The following is a 21,438-nucleotide window of genomic DNA, read 5'->3' on the forward strand; positions in this document are numbered from 1 at the left end:
GTGGGCCAACCAGGAGCTAGCCCACCCACTGCCTCATGAACGCGTTCAAACTCTTGAACGCGTTCATGTGGTGTTCATGTGGAGGGGTGTTATAACACTCCTCCACAACGTAGATTAACACCTTTGGACGTTAATGGGACGTTATTAACATCCCATTCTTAGGGCCAACATATATCGTATTCTTATATCGTTGTCTTAGCTCAGCCTTCACTGCATGGCCTCCGTTGCATGCCTTCTCTACCCGGCAGCTTCCTACCAAAATGAGGGTGATGCGGCTCCTACTCCCGCCACATGGGTTCTTTATGGGGAGAGCCTAATTACTTAGGTCTATCTATTCGTTCACTTGTCCATGTGGCCTTTATACTTGCACGTCAATATGCATTGACAAGCATCAACGTGGACGGTGTGACCCCTTCGACGATCAAATCAACATTGAACTAAGAAGAGAAGAGAATTAATGAAAGGGATATAAGTGCTTGTGCGCGTGCAAGAGATAGCATACTGATTCCAACTTTAGCTACCCTTATATAGCCAGAGGTGTTGGTGTCCATGTGGGCTGCCACCTCATGACCTCAACTTGATTGGCTCCTTTGGTGCAGCTGTGTCAAGTGTTAGAGGCAACCATGTTAGGGTCGTATATATACTTGCCCTTATTTGAACATCCATCCCGAGTCTTGTCCATTGTCATTTGGCCTGTCGGAGATAGTTCCGATCAATAGCTATCGGTTGTTAAATCCGATTCTAAGGGATCTAAGTCGATTGAAATGTTCCCGAGAGAGATGTTTCCAATACAGTTTGCTACGGAAAGTATCTACCGGAGTAGGTGCATCTACCCAAGCGGATCTTCCCCCGGATATATCATTTGTCTCCCAAGATATGATATGAACATGTTAACTGTGAGTTAGCCCAAGTGAGTTGTAAGTTGGTTGACCTAGACTAGCTAGTTCAATTGTTTGACCTGGATGTGTTCCCCTGGGTATATCAAAATATAAAAAGGAATTAATTTTATAATCAAGTCATAAAATAGACAACATGGGACGGGATGAAACGGAGAAAATCAATAGACCTTCAAATTAGAAACAAACTTAAGGGATAAGAAGAAAAATAAGATACAAGATTAGGGAGTTGGGATGAATTACGAGTTCCCAAAGATTGTAATCAAGGCCCAGTTTTATCCAATTGGGCTTTGAGAATTAAGACGGTTTAATTTACTAGATTGATTGAGTTTTCAAAGAAAAATAATATTCAATTATGATTAAGATAGCCAAAAAAAACATAATTAAATATCAACGTGTCACTCAAATATATATTTATTTTTATATATATATGAACTTTTTTGAGATAACGTGAAGTATGTGAACTCAATTCAAAATTTCCCTCCATTCCATGCAACGACACTTTTCCCATAGATCGAGGCGACGCATCTCCACGTGCCGCAGCAGACTGCTGACAGATCACGTTCTCCCCACTACGTTCTTTTTCTCATGCCTTTGCCATTTTTTATTGTTTTATATTAAATTTTTTCCCCCACGTCGTTTCTAACTTTATCTTAATATATACAGTTTGATCATCAGAGTTTCTGAGAATTCATTTTGCCCCTTATCAGAATACACCCGACAAATTGCATTATTTTCTTCAGCATTTTAGAAGATTGTTGTAATTTTACTTAAATTGTCTCATCAATGTTCGAGAACATATTCTTGAAAGAACGCTCCACATTTTTATTTTTACATTGGGCGGCCTGTAAAAACAAGTATTTCGAGGGGGCGAACTGAAATTCTCTTTCCAGTTCCCCGTCCCACTGCAGCTCCTTCACTAATCTCAAACTTAACACTAATTTTATTATAGAACAGAAAACCAAAGACGACAACGGCAACAGTCTTACGCTAATCACTGATTAATCTAATAATTACTCCATTAATAGCAGATTAAACAACAGGGTCTACTAATTAACTTCTTATTCATCTCCGGCGAGTCGATCGCTCGATGGCTCATCAATGGCAGAAGATGACCTTGAGTTCGCGCGGGGCGGCGCACTCGTGGGTCAGCGACGGGCTGTCGTGGGCGTAGGTGAAGGTGGTCGGGCATGCGCGCTTGAAGAACTCCGAGAAGCTGTTCGGCCGGCAGGCGTCCGGGCTGTTGAATTTATTCCGGCAACAGAGCTCGTCGGTGTTGAACGCCGCGCAGCCGCTCTTGCACCCCATCACGCGTCCGCCGCCGCTGGGTGCCCTCACCTGCAGCACCGATGGGCACGTCGCTAGAAGGTCCACCCTGCAGCCCACCACCGGGCACCGCCCCTTCCCCTCGTGCGGCGTCACCGTCATCCCGACGTTGAACCCGTCGACGAGGCTGACGCCGTAGGACGTCAGGTCGCGCCCGCCGCCGTGGTGGAGCGTGATTTGCGCGAGGCTGGTGGGGCCCGCGCCGCCGAGGCCGCCGCACGCGAAGCGGCCGCCGCAGTCGCCTGTGGCGCAGGAGAGGCTGCCACCGGCGCCGCCGACGCAGCTGGTACGAGCCCAGATGCGACCGGACCACGGGCGTGTCGGCGCGGGAAAGGTGTGGTGAGAAAGGGAGGGGAGGAAGAAGCCACCACCTTCGAGGACATCGCTGCCGGAGTTAGGCTGGATGGCCGGCCACAGGGGGAAGGGGCAGTTATTCACAACCGTCAAGTCCATCGCCGGGAACTGCGCCGACGATTGCTTCGCCACGAAGAAGACCGACAAGAACAAAATAGACAAGAGCATCGCAAAAGAGGAGGCGGAAAAAGCCATGGCAGACAGCTCGCAGTGCAGCAAAAAACAAGCAAACCAAAAGAATTTATAGGCGAAGAAGAAAATTCGGGAGCGTGCTGCGAATAAAGTGACCTCTCGGTGTAGAATAAGATTATCGTCGTCGAGAGCACTGAAATGAAAAACTATATATAATCAGGTTTTTTTTTTTAAAAAAAAATAAGGTGACGGTAACTCTGAATAAATTTTTAATTACACTAAATAAAAAAGTTTTAATTTTTTATTTTTCCCCAAAATAAATCACGAGGAAAAGTAGTTGTGTCGGTGAGGATAGACATGGGATGTCAGACGTGGCAGAAGAGGTAATTATGGACAATGTTTTTCGCATGGTCTAATTCTTTAGGACTTCCATACCCTTCTTATAAAGTAAAAAAAAATATTATCTTCTATTGTATTGATGCGACGAGCGTGGCAGGTCCATACTCGATCAACCCAGAGTCGAGTCGGCCTCAGCTTGACTTATAGTCGAACTCAAGTTAAATCAGTTCGATTCATGGTTGAGCTCGACTCGAGTTAATCTGATTTATGATCATTAGCCAACCAAAGTTAAGATTGAGTTCTGATCAGACCAACAAATCAAAAGGTAGAGTCACGCGATCATAATCTGACCAGTTGAATTTGAGGAGAGACTCGGTTAGACGAACCAAAAAAAAGGTGAGTGCATGGTAGTCAGCACAGCATGCAGATACAGAGTTTGGGTAGGGCTACGGTGGCCATGGGGTGCAGTAGACTACAAGTACTGTGGTACTATGGTCTGCATGTTACCAATCAAGCAGAGAGGCAGAGATCCAGTATGATGTTTGATGGTGTGCATAGCATAGCAATGGCATGATCAGTTCGATCTCATGAAAATTTCCCATCGGCCAATTGAAAAGTGAACGTAACGGCCAGCCCAGACCTAGCATGGCAATGACATTCAATAAAAAAAAATGATAATTCCAATAATCACATCTCTGGGGGGTGTGGCAATGACATTCAATAACTCATAATAAGATGGAATGCAATGAATCGATAATGAGTTATTTCCTTTATTATTAATATTATTATTATTTTATTTTCGTTGATTAATTAAGGTGAATAATCAGTGAAAAGATTAGTTAATCGATTTCACTTATTTGCTCATATTTTCGAATAGACAGAGTAGGGGGAATGGACTAAAAAGGTGATGAACAAAACGTGAACTAGATAAGCTTGTAAGGTGAGATGTATGAATTCGGTAATTTAAAAGAATTAGGTGATGAAATGGATCAAAAAGATCCGGGAGACAGACTAATCGAATAGGCCTGAAGATCCATATGAATTGAACTAGTTAATCTTCAAGACGAGTCGTATAAATGGAACAGACCATACAGACTAGATGAAGTTGACCAACCAACATTATTCAAATCCAAACCTAATTAATAATTCATCACTCGAATCTGATTAAAAACCTTTATTGATATGATAAATAAACATTCAAGTCCACAGATACTCAAGGATTTATTAATCGCAGTGGGTATTGTTAGGAAACTTGACTTAAACATTTGTTTAAAATCGAATTGTACAGCAGCAATCAGATCATGGAACAAGGCACACAAATTTATGTTTCATACACATAATCAAGAGTAACACATCTCCATCGCCTAGTATTGTTCTTGCTCAAATTGAACAGAGCAATATATCTGGTTCGATGCTAAACTATAAGGATCCAACACCACCCTTCAGTTGGCTGAAATGTAGGTCATAAGACAAAGGATCCAGGTAATTGAATCAACGTAGAACAGGTTTGATGATCTTTTTATCAGAGAGATGGATATTCCTTGTGCAATATCAATCGCTTATTCATAAACTCCATGGGACCTTAGGAAATAGTGCACTATCTTCACCTGATATCGAAATACCTGTTCCAACAAGAAAAAACTTGTAAATTTTAAGTAACAAAGCCACCAACAGGTGATGGAGTGGGAAGGCCGCAACTTACTTGATGCAATCAAATGATCCCTGATAATGGTTACAGGTATTTGACCATGCCTCGGCCCTCAACACTGAGTTTTGATGCTTGTAGTTGCTTCTTTTTCGGCGCCTTTAACTTCTGCAACTTCTTGTTCATCTGCAATATGGATAAATCATGTGAATACCCCATGATCATACCAAAGCAAAAAACAGATAGTGATGGAAATGGCGATTTCAGAACTATTTACGTCTCAAATTCATGGCATTTTTGTTTCTAACAAAAATTATAGAACTGAATGAACCACATAACATGATCTATACATATGTGAGTAGTGGAAGATACCAATGCTATTTAGGAAATCAAATCAACAATTCTATTTTATCATATCTCCTATTTGACTCGTCCTTTAGCACTAACTTCTTCTGTGTTTCAAAAACTAAAATGACTTACATTTATTCTTCGCTGATCTTGAACAATTTGTTTTGCTCTTGCCCTGACTTCTTCAGGGTCAATCTTAGACTGAGGGCGGACAACAAAATCCAGAGGCATTGCTTCAGGCCTAGAAGCATGCTGCCGAGAAGCTGAGCTACCAGGTTTTCTCCCTCTGCAACAACATAGATATGTCATAAACTAGGGTATTATGACACAGATCAATAGAAAGACTTGATTGAACTATGCATCCTCTTACTGTGAAAATTCAGCCAAATCAAGATCATCATCCCGAGACTGGACGCTAGTAGATTTAGCAACTTGCCTTTAATCGACAAAACAAGAAAAGAGAGGACGTCAAACCAACAACAAAAAGAAAAATATACTAATACAAGTACAACAATGTCATGAAAGACAAGAAACTGGAGCAATTACTTTTGAGATGGAGGCCTTCTATATGGAACCCTGTCATCATCAATCCTTCTCATATCCTCAAATCTAGTACTCTTGTTAAATATTGGTCGACTCTGCACAGAGAGGTCGGAGAGAAGATAGTTTACTTTATCAAACTTGAAAATGGCAAAAATATAACACAAGCTTAACAGAAATTCATTAAAAATAAAGATTGGCCATTGCATTTCTAAAGGTCTCATTACCCATTTATCAACTAATTCTTTAGCAAGTTTTCTATTTGCTGTTGTCTCCTCGTCTGACTTTGACAGAAACATAATCACCTGAAATACAACATTATATCAATCAGATACGATGAAAGAAAATCAAAATGGCAAGTAGAATGTTGTATTTAACCTTTCCAAGACCACTCTTTTTGAGTTGTTCTCTCCTGTCAAATTGCTCCAGATCAATTGGCAACTGCATGGCAAAAGCAAATTATAATGCCCCACATACAGTAAACATCCAGTGACAAAATAATACCACTATGCTGCAAAAACATACAGTTCCTTAATGTTTGTAATAATTTCCTATCAACCTGTATATCTTAATGTATATCAAAATAATAGCATTATGCTGCAAAAGCATACAGTTCCCTATCACTATTGTTAACTGACCAACACATCTTAGTGTTTGTAATAGTAAGGTATAATAATGTTTTTACAAAATAAGATTGGTCCTAGCAAGAACAAATTAAGGAACTCCTTTGTACTTACATCAGAAAGAAGCTTTAGTATTGCAGACCGAATGTTCATGTTAGGCAAACAGCCATCAGGTAGGGGTTCAAGCCAATTCTTGAGTAGAGTCAATACCCCATGATCAAGAAATTCTTGTTGAAGCTTTTTTCTGCGTTTAGGAGAAGCTCAAAGATGTCAGCTGAGCAAAACTGTTCTGTGTCATATTCTGGCATAACTAATAACTCTAAAAACCATAAACATCATGCTATGAGAAATTTTACTTTGATAAGACTTCAATAAGCAATGGGAGCTTTCTAAGTTTGTTAATGGCTGGTTTATTTTGTCTGTTCAACTCTGCATCTTCTTCAGCTGTCACTTCTAACTCAGCCATAAGATTCTCAACTATCAAAGCAATTTCAGCAGGTGACTTCTCATTTTTCTTCTTTTTCTTTCCACCCTTAAAAAGCTGTTTGATTTCATCTTCTTCACCCTCTTCAGCCTACAAGGGACAAAAGGCATTAAGAACAAGAGCAAGTACATGCCTACCCATGGCAACAATCATAATTGATCTAACAAAATAAACAATTGAACAAGGTTAAGTCCTCAGCATCATGTGGAGTGATTGAAGAAAATAACTAAAAATGCATCAGGTTGCATACATTTGGATAAGAACACCACTGCACTAAGCACAAGAATGAAAGCTTGGGGCATGACGAGTATATTAAAATGAATCGGAAATTAAGGCACAAATCAGTTGAAATTTGAAAACAAAAATCAATTCATTCCCAAGTTGACTCTGAGATTTAACAAATTCCAAAAGGACATTTGTTTGTATAAATTTAGGTTGTCCAAGCCAAGCAATTCAAAGTAAGCTAACATCTAGAGACTAGAGTTAGCATCAGTAGAAGAGTGCAAAGGCTTCAGCAAAACTTTTCTGTGATAACTCAATGTTTTATAGCATTATTAACAATTAAGGAGAACAATATCTTCCAAGGTCACATTTTTTCATAATTGCAATTCATTTGTGCTTAATCATACTTTGGTTTTATTTGAAAAGGCTACCAAACCATTGGTTTCACGGGCAAAAATCATGCAGGAGTCAGCCTATCATAAACTAAGATATTAGGAACAGATTTACTCCATACAGGTAGTTTGAGTGGTTCAAGGAAGAAGTCTGTTAAACAAAGTTTGCAAGAGTTGGACCAGATTTGTGAGAGTTAGGAGTTGCCACAGCATTAATGGCATCAGCTTACAATTTTCCATAATCATAATTATATATCAACTTGTCACCTTCACCATCAAACCGTATGTGTTTCCTCTTTACAACTGAGATTCTCTCAATTGTTTTGTCATATTAAGATTGTTTTCTCTCTTCTCCTCAAAGAGTTCGCCATGACCTAGGATTCTTCCTAGCCAACAAAAACAAAGTATTCCCTCTTCACTCATTTCATGAATATCTCAAAACCATAATAGATATAGTGTGCACTATGCAGGCATTATCATAACATAGGAGGACAAGGGCAATTATATATACTAGTTGACGTAATTACGCACTCATTATATGCAACTAAGCCAGTTAATCAAGCAACGGCCAAAGGTCACATTGCATGAAAAAGCTTCTAACCTTCAAATAGCACTAAAACGGACCCACGAATGTTGGAAATGGACAAACATAGCTCCTGAAGCACAAAACAATAATACAACAAGAATTACAAAAGACTAACCTGGGGTGCATTCCCAGCAGAATGCTCATTATCACTTCCATAACGATCTGCAGGATCCAGACCACTATCATCGATGAAGTTGTCATCATCCATCGTTCTCATGCCTTCTTGATCATCCTGATTCATTAGCAAAGATACGTTTGGAACCAATTAAAGAAATAAGTCACAAAAAGGTGAAGCAAAAATTTTCAGGTAAATGAAGCGTCCAACCTCTGAATCTCCACCAGCTATAGTTTTCCACATTTCCTCCTCTTCCTCTGGATCAGCTTCTGCGCCCCTTGAACCCGCACCATAGCCCTTAAATCCCGATTTTGATCCCTGCCCAGCGAAACTGTCTCCTTTAGATGAGGACAGTTTTCCCTTGTTCTTTTTCAAGATCCCTCCTTTGCCTTCTTTCAGAGATGGAGTGTCTTTCATCTTCTTCTTAGACGAACTATCTTCGTCCTCCCAATCGTCCAACCCCTCTTCATCAAACGCCGGTTTGGAGCTTCCGCTCCGACCCGGCGAGCTTTCCCTACCCCTCTTCACAAGCCTCTTCTTCGGCTTTCCGCTCTTGTAATCGTCAATAGAATTCATCACCGGCGTCGGCGAACGGTCCCGCCGTCCCCAGTCGCCTCCGTCCTCGTCATCATCGTCGATTGGGAGAGCCGGCGACATCTCCCTATCAGAGGCTGCGTCAGGATCCATCAAAGGCTCTCCGTCCTCATCCATATACCTGCAGAAGAAACCAAATCCAAACCCTAAAAATCAACAAAAACAAACTCTGGACCAAATACCGATCGCCGGGAAGAAAAACATCGAGAGATACGTACGGATCGTTGTTATCGTAACCCATCTCTGCAGAGAAGTTGGAAGATGGAGAAATTGGAAGATGGACGAAATGAATCGATCACCAAACGCTGTTAGATATGGCTGAGAAACTTTTTCTCGTTGAATTATTTTAGGGTAAGTAAAAATTCTGTTAATTATTTTTAAAAAAATCATTTAATTTGATTCTATGATTTTAAAATTTTTTATTCAATTAAATTGAATAAATCAAATTAATTAAATAAAAAATAATTTTTAAAATTTTACATAAATAAATTTATAATGTTTAATTAATTAACAAAAGTTTTATAATATTTAAAATTTTTAATTATTTTAGTTAATTCAGAATTAATGAATATTTTATATATTTATTTAATTTTTATTTAAAAATTTTTAATTAGTTTAAAAAAATTTGATTTCATTCAATTTTGATTCATTCGATTTGATTTGATTTTAACCGAATATTCAACACTATAATAATATATAGCATCAGCATTGTACCCCTTAATTTTAACAAAATTCACTTAAAAGACCTCTAATCCATTATAGTCCAATACTTAACAAAACCATGCGTCACAGTAGTCGTCATTGTTCAAAGGGTCTAAATGAAAACAACTAAACTTGGATAACTTTTTTGATACCTTTATTAGTTTAGATTGAAGTTTAATTAAATTCAACTCATTTATATTGATATATTTTTTAAAATAATTTTAGTTAAAACTATTTTAATGTTGTATTAACACTATTTTAAATTGTGATAGTTTTGATAAAACTACTTTTGATGTATATTAAAATAATTTTAATTAATGTCAGAGCAATATTAGAATAATTTTATTCAATGTTAAAGAGTTTGTAAAATAAAAATATATTTTTACATGAAAAATAGGATAAAACATTGATGTAGATTACTAGAAGAAGCTTCATTTCTCCCTTCAAGAGTTCAAATAATTTTCAAAATGTTACTTTAGTTTTTTTAAATAAAATGCACGTCTTGGTCCCTAAAAAAAATCTAAAAGAAATACCACAATTTATAGGTCAATTAACATGGCATTAAGTACTAATTAATTATTTCTTAAGGGCGTACTAAATTAACTTAAAACATTAATTCATTCACCTCGTGGCTTTTAATTCTTGCAGTAATCAAGCCATCAATTGATTAGTTCGATAAAGCTGTCTGTTAAATATCGTTTATTTAATTTAACAAAAGGATTAGAGTTGGTAATATTTATTTCATTAAATAATCTAAATTAAACCCTTTAGGGTTCAATGCCCGAGTCCTGGCGATATCTCACCGTCCGTTTGTCGATCTGACGGTGGAGGTCGCTCTTCCCTTTCGTTTTTGTTGCGCTCTCGCTGGTTCTCAATTGGAGCTTACAGTGGGGGCTCGGAGAGGTGAGCACGAAACAGGGTGACCAATGGGTAATGGCGGAGTGGATCGGCGATCGCCGGGCGGTTTCACGATGAATATTTAGCCAAAGATGGAATCTTTTTGCTCCGATCTCTCTGCTTGCTCGATGATGAGCAGTAGTTATGACTCCGGAGTCCGGACCTGTTCTGGGAATGTTCATGTTTGCGTTCTCTGAGCTTTTGTTAAGGATCTTGAGAAAATGGTGTGTTTGGTCGCTTTTATCGTGACAGATTTGGTTTTGTTTGGCGAAACCCAATTTGTTTTTTGAGTTTTCGAGGTATGGAGATGTTAAAGCTGCATTTTTTTCGCCTTCTTTTGCCTTATGGTTTAAGTTGATTTCTTTCTTGTTAGGGTATTGAGAAGCAACTGATAATGTTGTCTAATATGGGAGTTCATTCTTTGATCGGGAACGGAGGGGATGGTTTTGGCGGAGAGGATTTTGAGGAGCTGGGTTTACTTCTCAGGGAGCAGAGAAGGCAAGAGGCGAGTGATCGAGAAAGGGAGCTCAGCATTTTCCGGAGTGGATCCGCTCCGCCCACCGTCGATGGTTCCCTCGCCGCAGTGGGAGGGATCTATGGGTGCGAGGGTGCATTCGGCGTTCCAGATATTTCCTCCGTGAAGAATGGGCACGAGATTTCGTCAGAGGAGGAACTCCTTTCCAACCCAGCATATGTCTCCTACTACTACTCCAATGTGAATTTGAACCCTCGACTGCCTCCTCCTGTGCTTTCCAAGGAGGATTGGCGATCGACACAGAGGCTTCAAGTGGGTAGCTCTTTAATAGGAGGGATTGCTGATAAAAGGAAAATCAATGGAGGGGAGGAAGGGGATGACAAATCACTCTTCTCTAAACAGCCAATATTTACTTCGATGGAGGAGCAACAGGTGGAGCTAATTAAGGAGCCTAGATCAGGGGAATGGGTTGATAGAGGAGATGGGTTGATTGGACTGTCGCTTGGGCGCCAGAAGAGCTTTGCTGATGTTGTGCAGGTGATCCATTTGACAATATATAGCTGATAAAGGCATTTTTAGAAGTGATCTTAGTACTTCAATCCTGCATGATATAGTTATCTACTATACCCTCTGTGTATTTCTGGAGTAAAGCTCTAGTTGCACAATTTATAGCTCCAATTCATATCCTGCCTCTTTGTATTGGATATTTTTTTGTTGACTTGTTGCAACAAAATTCAATGTTCACACAGGTATCAGATGAAGATAATTTATATGACTAGTATATGAGTCTTTTAGAGGCTATAAAACATCAAAAACTTTGTTATTGTTCCTTAAGATACAAAACATCTTTGCGGTCCTAACTGAGGTCAACCCATATGACAAGTTTGCTTACATGTTTTAATCCTGGTTACAACAAAGAATAAATAATAAAATCTTATCTCAACTTAAAATTTTAGGTGATCCTTTTTTGGATGAAGTATGTTGGTAACCTCACACATATTTTTACAAATTGAAAATATGTTTTTCATTGTTGGAACCTATTGAAGTTGCATACCACTTTGTTTCTGGTAATATATTAGATCATGGCTTTGGAAACATCAAATTGTCAACTCAAGTATTACAAAACAATGAAAAAAAATATTGACTGCAAAACTTGATTGCACTTGTCCAGTTATGTTACTGGGGATTTGATTGCTCAGTAAATGACAAACCTTAAAGGGCAGTTTGGTACACGAAGTTCTTGCCAATGCAAGTCCCGGGGAAGGGTCAAATTGTACGCAGCTTTACTCTACTTTGCAAGAGGCTGTTTTCAAGACTCGAACCTGTGACCTTGTGTACCAAAAAACAAAACCTGATACACATAGATATTCCAATTCAACTATTTTCTTGAAAAGTTAAATGAAAGTTCATGCTTGTCACAGATGTGAGTTTTAGATTTAACATTGGACTCTGTTATGCCTGTAAGGATGGTAACAAAAGAGACAATCAGTGAATAATGGATCACATTGGCTCAATGGCTATAACTGTAGTTCATCCCAGGAAGATATTTAGTATATGGTAAAGTGATAGATGTGGTAAGAAGTTATGAATGGCTCTATTCCATGAGTGGTTTATGTGAGAAATATGGTGTCATTCACACTGATTGTTATGATTGCATAAAACATTGGTTGCAAAGACACCAATCCAAAGTCAAACAAAGTAGACATGCAAAAGCTGTTGACTTTCTGGAATTCCAAGAAAGTCTTCATTCATCTGTATAACTCAAGATTGGGATAGAATTTAGAGATGGCATAACTTATGAACTTCAGTCTTTGTGGACTTTTTCGTTCTACCTATCTATAAAGTAGGATTAAAATCCAAGAAATAGATCAAGACAAATGAACATGAACCAGCATTACCCTCACAAGGCATTTAGTCCATGTGGAAATGCATGAAGTGATCAATTCCCCTTCCTTTTGGAATTTTGTTATATAATGGAGATTGCATCCATCAAAGCTGCATGGTTGTTATGTTCATAACTGTGATTAAAAGAAATATAAACAGAGGGATAACTAGAACCCTATATGTGTTTTGCAGTGTAGTGGCTAAGTAAAAGTACTGTGATTAATTGGTGTTTCTCATCGTCTCTGTAATTTGAGTGAAGGAAATACATCCGCAGCAGTAATATCATGTGCACATGTAATACTTTTTATACTATGCTTGACGCTATACATACTGTCATGTTACTTATATATAGATTCTGGTGCTATCTAGAATCATGGTTGGTTTAATTTGACTGTTGAGTTTTTCAGGATGAAGTACGAAAAGGTCCCAGTTCAAGCCGTCCCTCACGCCCTGCAAGTCGTAATGGTTTAAATGTCCCTGAACGATTGTCTTCTCCTAGCACTCAGTTTGCATCACATAAAGTAAGTGGATCAATGGATGCAGAAAACAGTGCACTTCTACATAGTGACAATGGACATGAGAAAACTGGTACATCATTGCCACACAGTTATGCATATGTTGTTGGCTCCTCCTTGAAGCGAAGTACTACTCCAGATGCCCAGGCAGTAGCAAGGACTCCTAGTCCTCGTATTCCACATTTAGGTCCTAGGATCAGCACCCTTGACAAAAGCGCTCACGACTCCTCCTTGAATGGTGTCTCATTGGGTACAATTGAATCTGGTGAACTTATAACTTCCTTATCGGGTATTAACCTATCAACTGCTGGTCCCGTAATCGATAAGAATCTTACAAAATCAAAGATTCAACAAGGATTATATGATAGCGAGTTTCCTTTTGCTTCACATTTGGGCCAGAACAATATTGAGAGACAACTTAACCTGGAAAGTTCTGATCCACAATATCTAGGCATGCAGGCTATGCCCAAGTCAACCAAACCTTCTTACCCTGGTTCCATTGCCAATTCAGGAGGTTTAGTGGAGTTGAGAGCCTCAGGATTAGGTTTGAATGGGTTAGTTGAATCTCAAAAGTCTCCTGCTAAATCTGAGAAGTCATATCTAGAAGTACCTTCTCATTATATCACTACAAATGGTGGTTCTTCTCTCTATGAGAGTGTAAATGCAGCTTTTGCAAGTACTGGTCTGAATGTATATTCGGAAAATCCAGCTCTATCACCAAGTTTGATCAATCATGTTGGCTTGGGAACTTTGCCTCCGATGTTGGAAAATGTTGCCACTGCATCATCAAATGCATCACCTAATATGGAGGCAAGGGCTTTAGGAGGTGGAATTTTTTCACCATCAAATTCAGTTGGGCATGCAGACTTACGAACTCTTGGCAGAAGTGGCAATCCAGTTTCTGCTCCTGCAGCTCTTTGGACATCACTTAATGACCCACTTTATATTGAATACTTGATGGCAGCTGAATATACTGCTCAACTTGCAGCTAACTGTTCTAATCCATCCCTGGAGAAGGGTTACCTAAGCTCTTATACTGATTTATTTGGGATCCAGGAAACTTATTTAGAGTCCTTACTTCAACAGCAGAAGCAGTATGGTATACCACATCTGGCTAAATCTGCTGCTCTAAATCTTAGTTATTATGGAAATCCAGGATTTGGCCTGGCTACTTCATATCCAGTAAGTTCTTTAGCAAATTCTATGGCTTCTCCCATTGGACCTGGCAGCCCTCTTAGTCTCAGAGAGCGGAATATGCATTATTCTTCCAACTGGAAGAACTTAAGTAGAGGTGTTCTGGGATCTTGGCATTCTGAGGCTACTGGGAACATAGATGGACATTTTCCATCCTCCCTCTTGGATGAATTCAAGAGCAATAAGACAAGAAGCTTTGAGCTTGTGGAGATTGCTGGCCATGTAGTTGAATTCAGGTATAAATTATCTAATCTTTTACCTTGATTTCATAATTTTACTCACATTATCACCTTCAATTACATTTGTCAACCTCAGGAATCTTCCATCTTATTACGCAGTTGACAAGGATAAATATGAGATTTCCAATCATGAGAGAACAATCATACCCAGATATGTGAATATATGAAAATATCCAATGTCCTAATGTCTCATGAAATTAGTTAAAGCTTATATGACTGCAGTGGTTAAAGGACTTCAACGCAACACTTTGGATAAAGTTGATTGGGTTCTTAAATGAGTAAAATCTTCATGAATGCATTTTTTTTCTTAACTCCTTTCAAATCAAAGATATCCCGGAATATCTAAATTTGTAGAAGTGAGGCAACAAAATGTGGAGGGTTGGAGAGAGAAGAAATAAATTATGGTCCAAAATCCATTCTTGGGTACATAAACCAGAAAAAAAAAATCAAGAAATAGATTAAGCAAAGTTATACTCACTTCAAGGGGCAAGATGTGAAGGAGGAGATTGAGTAAAGTTCCCATGAATTTGAGAGAAAATGATGTTGAAAGAGAGACTGAGGAACCTAGCTTTGTGTCTCTCTCTCCCACTCTTATTTGTTTCAAAACAACTTCCGATTTTTTTCATTTTTTAATTTTTAAAGCTTTATTAAGAATCTAGCCTCAAACCCGAACCATTACAAAATTAAGGCCTAATTTCCAATGAGGAAAGAAATGTGGAAGGAAAGTTGCTTGGGGCGGGTGCTGTTTACCTCCATTTCTGCTTAAGGAAATACAAGGAGTGGAAGAATCTTTCATTGAAAGGATGCCAAGAGGAGAAAACCTCTATTTAAATCTAAGTATGAAAATCTTCTTTTTTCCATGTCTCTCCTCAATCTCAGTCCAAATCATCTAACATCGCATCAAGTTAATAGTTCATTGTTAAGAGAGTGCTAGAGGAACTGAGAAAGTCTCCTGTGGGAAGAGATTGGATAAACTTTTCCCTATAAGCGAAAATAAGGTTGTCGATTTTGACTAGAAAATTCTTGTCAAAATAAGACAAGAATTGGTGGCAGGTTATCTTGAAGGTGGATGGAGTGATTAGTGACTCATCATCTGCATTGGTGGAAACGTCGACAGAGGAGGAGGAAGCTTTTAGTCTGAGATAACTAAAGAAGGGCAAATGAGGACAAGGGCACATTCACACCTATATGTGGAAACAAGGGTATGCTACTGAAGCAGTGGTTGACACATGGATGATGGAAAAGGTGCTCGAGGGGTAGAGCAAGGAACTACAACCTGGGTGGATGATTAAGAGGTGTGTGCTATTCAGCTGTAGAAGGTTGAGGCTGCAATTAATGTGGTTGTTGACATGGTGCTAGAAAGATAAAATGGACTGGTGAAGAAGAAAACATATACATGGGCATCGAAGAGCATGGTAGGATGCTAGAGGCAATGTCGGAGATGACGACATTGCTTTCATATTAGGTTCTAATAAAATTAGTATACTAGAGGATTTTGCGGTGCCTTTATTTTCTGTTGTTTCTGAGGAATTTCTCTTGGGTCTTTTTCTTCCTATCCAGGAAATTCTAGTGTAACAGAGTTCTCTCCTCAATAGTGAAATTTCTGATCTTTCTCCTATCTACCTAATGTGTCATACTATATTTGACTGTTCGTCTATCTATGCTTTACTATTGCAGTCAACGCTCCAATTTATTAACTGTCCTATTAGATATTTTTCACCATTATATATACACACTAATATTTCTGAATTTGACCTTCCTTTCCAGTGCTGATCAGTATGGGAGCCGTTTCATACAGCAGAAACTTGAAACAGCTACTACCGAAGAAAAAAACATGGTTTTTGATGAGATAATGCCTCATGCTTTGTCTCTGATGACTGATGTGTTTGGGAATTATGTGGTTCAGAAGGTACGGTGTCTTTCCTGTGAACTCTAGGAGTGTTTTTTTGCAAAGTTCTTTGAAAGGTCCTTACAATTTTCCTCTTTTTAGTTTTTTGAACATGGCTCTTCAGCTCAGAGAAGGGAATTAGCTAACCAACTTAATGGGCGTGTATTGGCTCTCAGCCTCCAGATGTATGGTTGTCGGGTGATCCAGAAGGTACCTTTTAGCTGAAAATATTCAATTAATGATTTAGTTTTAAAATATATTGACTCTCCTAAGCTTATACTTGATTCTGCTTTTGTCTACACTGTAACCTTCATATTTTTTGCTTTACTTTGTGCCAATAGTTGGATGGTCTTATTTGGAAAAAGTTCATTTTCCACTTCCTGTTTCAGGCAATAGAAGTAGTTGACTTGGACCAAAAGATAATGATGGTTGCAGAGCTTGATGGGCATGTCATCCGCTGTGTACGTGATCAAAATGGGAATCATGTCATTCAAAAGTGTATTGAGTGTGTTCCACAAGATGCAATTCAGTTTATCATCTCAACATTCTATAATCAAGTTGTGACATTATCCACCCATCCATATGGTTGCCGTGTTATACAGGTTCAGCAAATTTTCATTAGACTTCCTGTGTTACTAGTACATGTGATTGCATATTTTCCTGTATTATATTGTTGCATTTGTCTCAGAGGGTGTTGGAGCACTGTGACAATCCTAATACTCAGCAGATTGTCATGGATGAGATTCTAAATTCTGTTTGCATGTTGGCGGAGGACCAGTATGGTAACTATGTTGTACAGGTTTGTTGTTTCTTCACCGTAATTTACCCTTGTTGGATCAGCCTCAGTGGTATTCAAAATTGTTCCTGGCTTGGGTTTAATCAACAGTGCGAACTCCTTTTCATATAGTTCACAATGATTGCCTAATTATACCTTTTTAAATGGTAACTATAATTACATAAAGTTTTGCGAATCCCACAAGCACCTTAAGCACATTTTCAATCTCTTCCTTGTAATGTACTGGTAGCAACATGTTCTTTCTAAGAGCACCATCACTCGGTAACTTATAGTAAGGATTGCAGTATGCATATAATAGGCACCTAATTATCTTGTGTATGATCTTGTTTGATGAAGTACTTTGATTGTTCACCTTAGTTCGTTCATGCTTTTCTAAAGTAACTCATAAAAACTTTGCTAGGAATATGTCATCTATGATCGAATGAGTAGTATCGTGCATAATATTAAGCATGTGTGATTTCCATGCCAAGCCAATGGAACTTCTTGTTGTGTTAACTAATGCCATGACCTCAATGGTGCTGGCTTAATTTGTAAATTCGTGTTTGTGTAATGTACTGAAGTTGTGAATTCTCCTTGGTTTACAGGTTACTGAATTATGAGACCTTTTATTTTTATCTAAAGTTTTAAAACATTTTTGTGACACCGCATATATCATGGCAGCATGTACTTGAGCATGGAAAGCCTGATGAGAGATCTGTGATTATCAAGCAATTAACTGGACAAATTGTACAGATGAGTCAACAGAAATTTGCTTCAAATGTCATTGAAAAATGCTTGACATTTGGTAGTCTTGAGGAACGGCAGCTTTTGGTGAATGAGATGTTGGGATCAACTGATGAAAATGAGCCTCTCCAGGTTTGTGTAAGGCAACTTTGTTTAATGGATGCTTTTCGCCTAATTATTATGATTTGATATATTTTCCTATTGTCTATTAATATTCTTCTGAGCTTCTTTAACAGTGCAATTTAGCTGCACTGTTGTTTGAACTTAGATTTTGGACAACGGTCTATACATTTATAGCCCGAGTGCCTATCTATTTAAGGTTTATTGTCTCATTCCATGTGTCAGAAGAGTTTTTAGTGGCATTTTCCCTTCATATTGCTACACACCGAATTGGATGCTGATCAAACCATTCTATGGGCACAACATGAGAACAATAAAATCGCCCGGAACACTTTAAATCAATTCCATCAAACTTGGGACTTGTTTTAGGGGAACAAAATGGGCCTATTAAATTTAGACATGTTGCCTAGAAAATTATAATGGAACACTTATTGGAACTTATGTTGAAATCTTTCTCTTCTAAAGTTGATATCCTGGTTATCAGCAAACCAAAAGAATGACTACTCCGGCTGTGGCAATCTTCCTTGTTGAATTTTGTACAAAATGTGCTATTGATTGTTTATTTATTTATTCTTATTTTGGATCATTTCTCAATTTGTCTATGCCATGAATGCATAGAGGCTATGCTGATCTTTTGTATATTGAAACAATTTTTGTGGAATATCAACATAGATACATCAGATAGAATCAGTATCCTCCTCTTTATGAGCATGAAGCATTGCACACCGTTCCTGCATAATAAGCTGCCATTGCAAATTGATGATTAGTTCTGACCAGTTGTTTTCCTACCCTTCATAGTATGCATAAGAAAAATTAGTGTCTCAAGAAATGTGATGACCGTGTATGGGTTTGATAACCTAACCCGCTTTAACTTGTTTAACATTACCTATTGTGACCCAGTTAAAATGACTAGTTTTGACTCATTTAAATACAATAGTGAGTTGTTTAAACATTAATTCATCATCTCGGTATATTGTGTAATTTTTCATCTTCATCTCCTAATATTTTTCCAAAAAAGTCATACATATCTAACCTCATCTTAGTTTTTTTCTACTTTTGCTATTTTGCCTTGCACTTTCAACATTTCTTGTAAGAACTATCATTGTTAGAGGCTTTTCAAATTTACCTCAGTCAATTTTGTAAAGATTCATTGCTCGAACATTTTCTTCTCATTGATATGTTTTCTTGATGTACTAATAGAGGTACTCCATTTCCATCTTGAGATAGAAGAGTGACAATGAGACAGTTTGCATTACTTAAAATTTTCATGTGTTCCCTACTTGATTGATGACAGGCCATGATGAAAGATCAGTTTGGTAACTACGTTGTACAGAAAGTATTAGAGACATGTAACGATCAGCAACGAGAGCTGATCCTCTCACGAATTAAGGTCCACTTGAACGCGCTTAAAAAATATACTTACGGAAAGCATATCGTTGCCCGTGTTGAGAAACTCGTTGCAGCTGGAGGTGAGTGTATCAGTTGCACCTTTTGATTCTTTCTGTTCATCATTACAATACAGAGACGCTTCTAAACTGTCCTAATTAACCTTTCTGCAGAGAGGAGGATTGGACTTCACTCATCCTTTCCCTCTTAAATCGGAGGCAACAGCAAAGCAATGAAGGGTTGTACAGCTAACTGAGGCTAGTTTTAGCTCACTCTTATCTATTTAGGGATCGATCAAGCTTGTCTGGAAACCAGAATTGATGTTGCTTGTACTGGAAATCTGTACAGTTTTGTAAGTTGAAGGTAGTAGTTTAATTAAGCTAAGGCTGTGGCTCAGATGGCTAAATATAAAGCGAAATGATGTCCAATGTTTTTATGGATGTAAAGAGATGGTAAAGGAAAGCACAAAGTTAAGTACCTGTTTAGAGAGAGGAGTTCATTTGTCTTTCCCTCTTGTGTATTCATGGGATGATTATGATTGTACGTGAGGATAAATATGCGTTTTTCAAATGCAAGTAATCTTTATATTTATGAACATTTTCACTTTCGGCTTTGGTGTAATAATAAGTTGTATGTTTTTTTATTATTATTGTGTGACATTTTAAAGAAAAGACTTTTTATACTTTCATATGCAAGTAATCTCAGAATTTTTAGAATATAATTTTAAATTCTATAAAACAATTTTGAAAATTTTCGCTATTTATTAATCGCAACTTTTCCTGGCTATTTTTCGATATCCAAAGCGAAATGTTTTGAAAAACAGTGGGCAGATCGAATATTTTTTCGTTTTTTTTAAAACTAACATTAAAAGGTTGATTTATGGGGAGAAATTTAAACTTTATTAAACAATTTTTGAGATTTTTAAAATTAATTTCTCACCATCGTTCACGACTTTTCCCCGTAATTAGGAATTATTTACGAAAATTTTAATTCAAGTTGGAAAAAAAGTCACAAAATTATGTCTGAGCCCGGGTTCGAACCGGGGACCTCTAGTGTGTGAGACTAGCGTGATAACCAACTACACCACCCAGACAACGTGTTAGGTAGGGACCTCTTGTATATTTAAATTAATAATAATCTTCTATTTAATTAAGACATTGATTTACTTCGACCAATTACCTTATCAAATTAATATCTTTATTTAATTTATAATTTTTATACCATTTTAATCACAAAAATTTGCACAACAAATACTGTACTTAAGGCGACATTTATTTTATCTAAGATGAAGTAGATCTTCAGCCTAATAGTTTTCTATCTAATAATCTACGAACCTTGTTACACTGCCATTAGATATTATTCAGGTATAATAGTTTTCATATTCCAACTATTTGATGACTCAAGAAATTGGAGTCAGTAAAGTTTTATCATAGCAAGCAAAGTTTGCCCCAAAAATAAATTCATAATCATGTTAATTCTCCACAAGCTTATATTAGAAATCTGAAGTACAAGAAACCCCAAAAGATAATCATACAAAGTTACAACACAAAGGAATTGAACGTTTAGTCCACAACTTTTTTCCTATTACATTGTGTGCCATAAACGATGAAATTACAATCTTTGCTCAAACACCTTGGAGCTTGATATCACAATCGAAGAGAGTTTATACTTTGAGGAGTGGACACTCACTGGTGCTTTTTCTGCATACAAAATGGAAAAGGAAAGGAGTAAGTTGCAGATCATAATCACAATATCGAACACCAGCAATCAACTTGCATTTTTTAAGGCTTTACGATGAATTAAATCCTGTGGATGTCTGACATTTCAAAAAGTCTAGCTCCAACTGATGTTTCCAAGGAGTTCTTGACAGTTTATTGCTACAGAATGTCAAGTGATGATACCATTGATCATTATGTTCGGAATCAATGAAGTGCTCCAAATAAGGCCTATGCAACTCGTGTAAGTAGTTTTGCCATGTAAGATTTCATGATGTTCTTAGGTGCATACTCTTCCTTTCAAGGTT

General features: G+C 37.8%; 3 protein-coding genes and 1 non-coding gene across 4 annotated transcripts; 1 reads left to right on the forward strand and 3 right to left on the reverse strand.

The window, feature by feature from the left end:
* Positions 1–1,748: 1,748 nt before the first annotated feature.
* Positions 1,749–2,777, reverse strand: LOC141841918 (osmotin-like protein). The gene has a single exon (XM_074730117.1). The coding sequence runs from the start codon at positions 2,769–2,771 to the stop codon at positions 1,995–1,997; it is 777 nt and encodes a 258-aa protein (XP_074586218.1). The 5' UTR covers positions 2,772–2,777; the 3' UTR covers positions 1,749–1,994.
* A 1,416-nt stretch (positions 2,778–4,193) lies between these two features.
* Positions 4,194–8,887, reverse strand: LOC141839207 (protein IWS1 homolog 1-like). Its single transcript, XM_074726902.1, has 12 exons — positions 8,815–8,887; positions 8,213–8,717; positions 8,003–8,119; positions 6,560–6,777; positions 6,318–6,447; positions 5,959–6,021; positions 5,808–5,885; positions 5,587–5,678; positions 5,411–5,476; positions 5,173–5,326; positions 4,750–4,878; positions 4,194–4,669 (listed from the first exon to the last, which is right to left on the reverse strand). Exons 1-11 carry the CDS (start codon positions 8,835–8,837, stop codon positions 4,780–4,782), a joined length of 1,545 nt encoding a protein of 514 aa, XP_074583003.1. The 5' UTR covers positions 8,838–8,887; the 3' UTR covers positions 4,194–4,669; positions 4,750–4,779.
* A 1,314-nt stretch (positions 8,888–10,201) lies between these two features.
* Positions 10,202–20,018, forward strand: LOC141839165 (pumilio homolog 3-like). The gene is given in 10 exon segments (XM_074726849.1): positions 10,202–10,494; positions 10,569–11,207; positions 12,962–14,499; positions 16,270–16,411; positions 16,493–16,600; positions 16,780–16,992; positions 17,079–17,189; positions 17,847–18,041; positions 19,324–19,498; positions 19,589–20,018. Coding segments are annotated over 10 exon segments (3,237 nt in total). The 5' UTR covers positions 10,202–10,416; the 3' UTR covers positions 19,627–20,018.
* A 416-nt stretch (positions 20,019–20,434) lies between these two features.
* Positions 20,435–20,508, reverse strand: TRNAV-CAC (transfer RNA valine (anticodon CAC)). The gene has a single exon. It is a non-coding gene; the product is annotated as a tRNA-Val (tRNA).
* Between the last annotated feature and the right edge of the window lie 930 nt (positions 20,509–21,438).

Source organism: Curcuma longa, chromosome 11 (genome assembly GCF_044706935.1).
Source record: "Curcuma longa cultivar G26 ecotype Majalengka, Jawa Barat chromosome 11, ITB_CL_G26_1.1, whole genome shotgun sequence".
NCBI lineage: Eukaryota > Viridiplantae > Streptophyta > Magnoliopsida > Zingiberales > Zingiberaceae > Curcuma > Curcuma longa.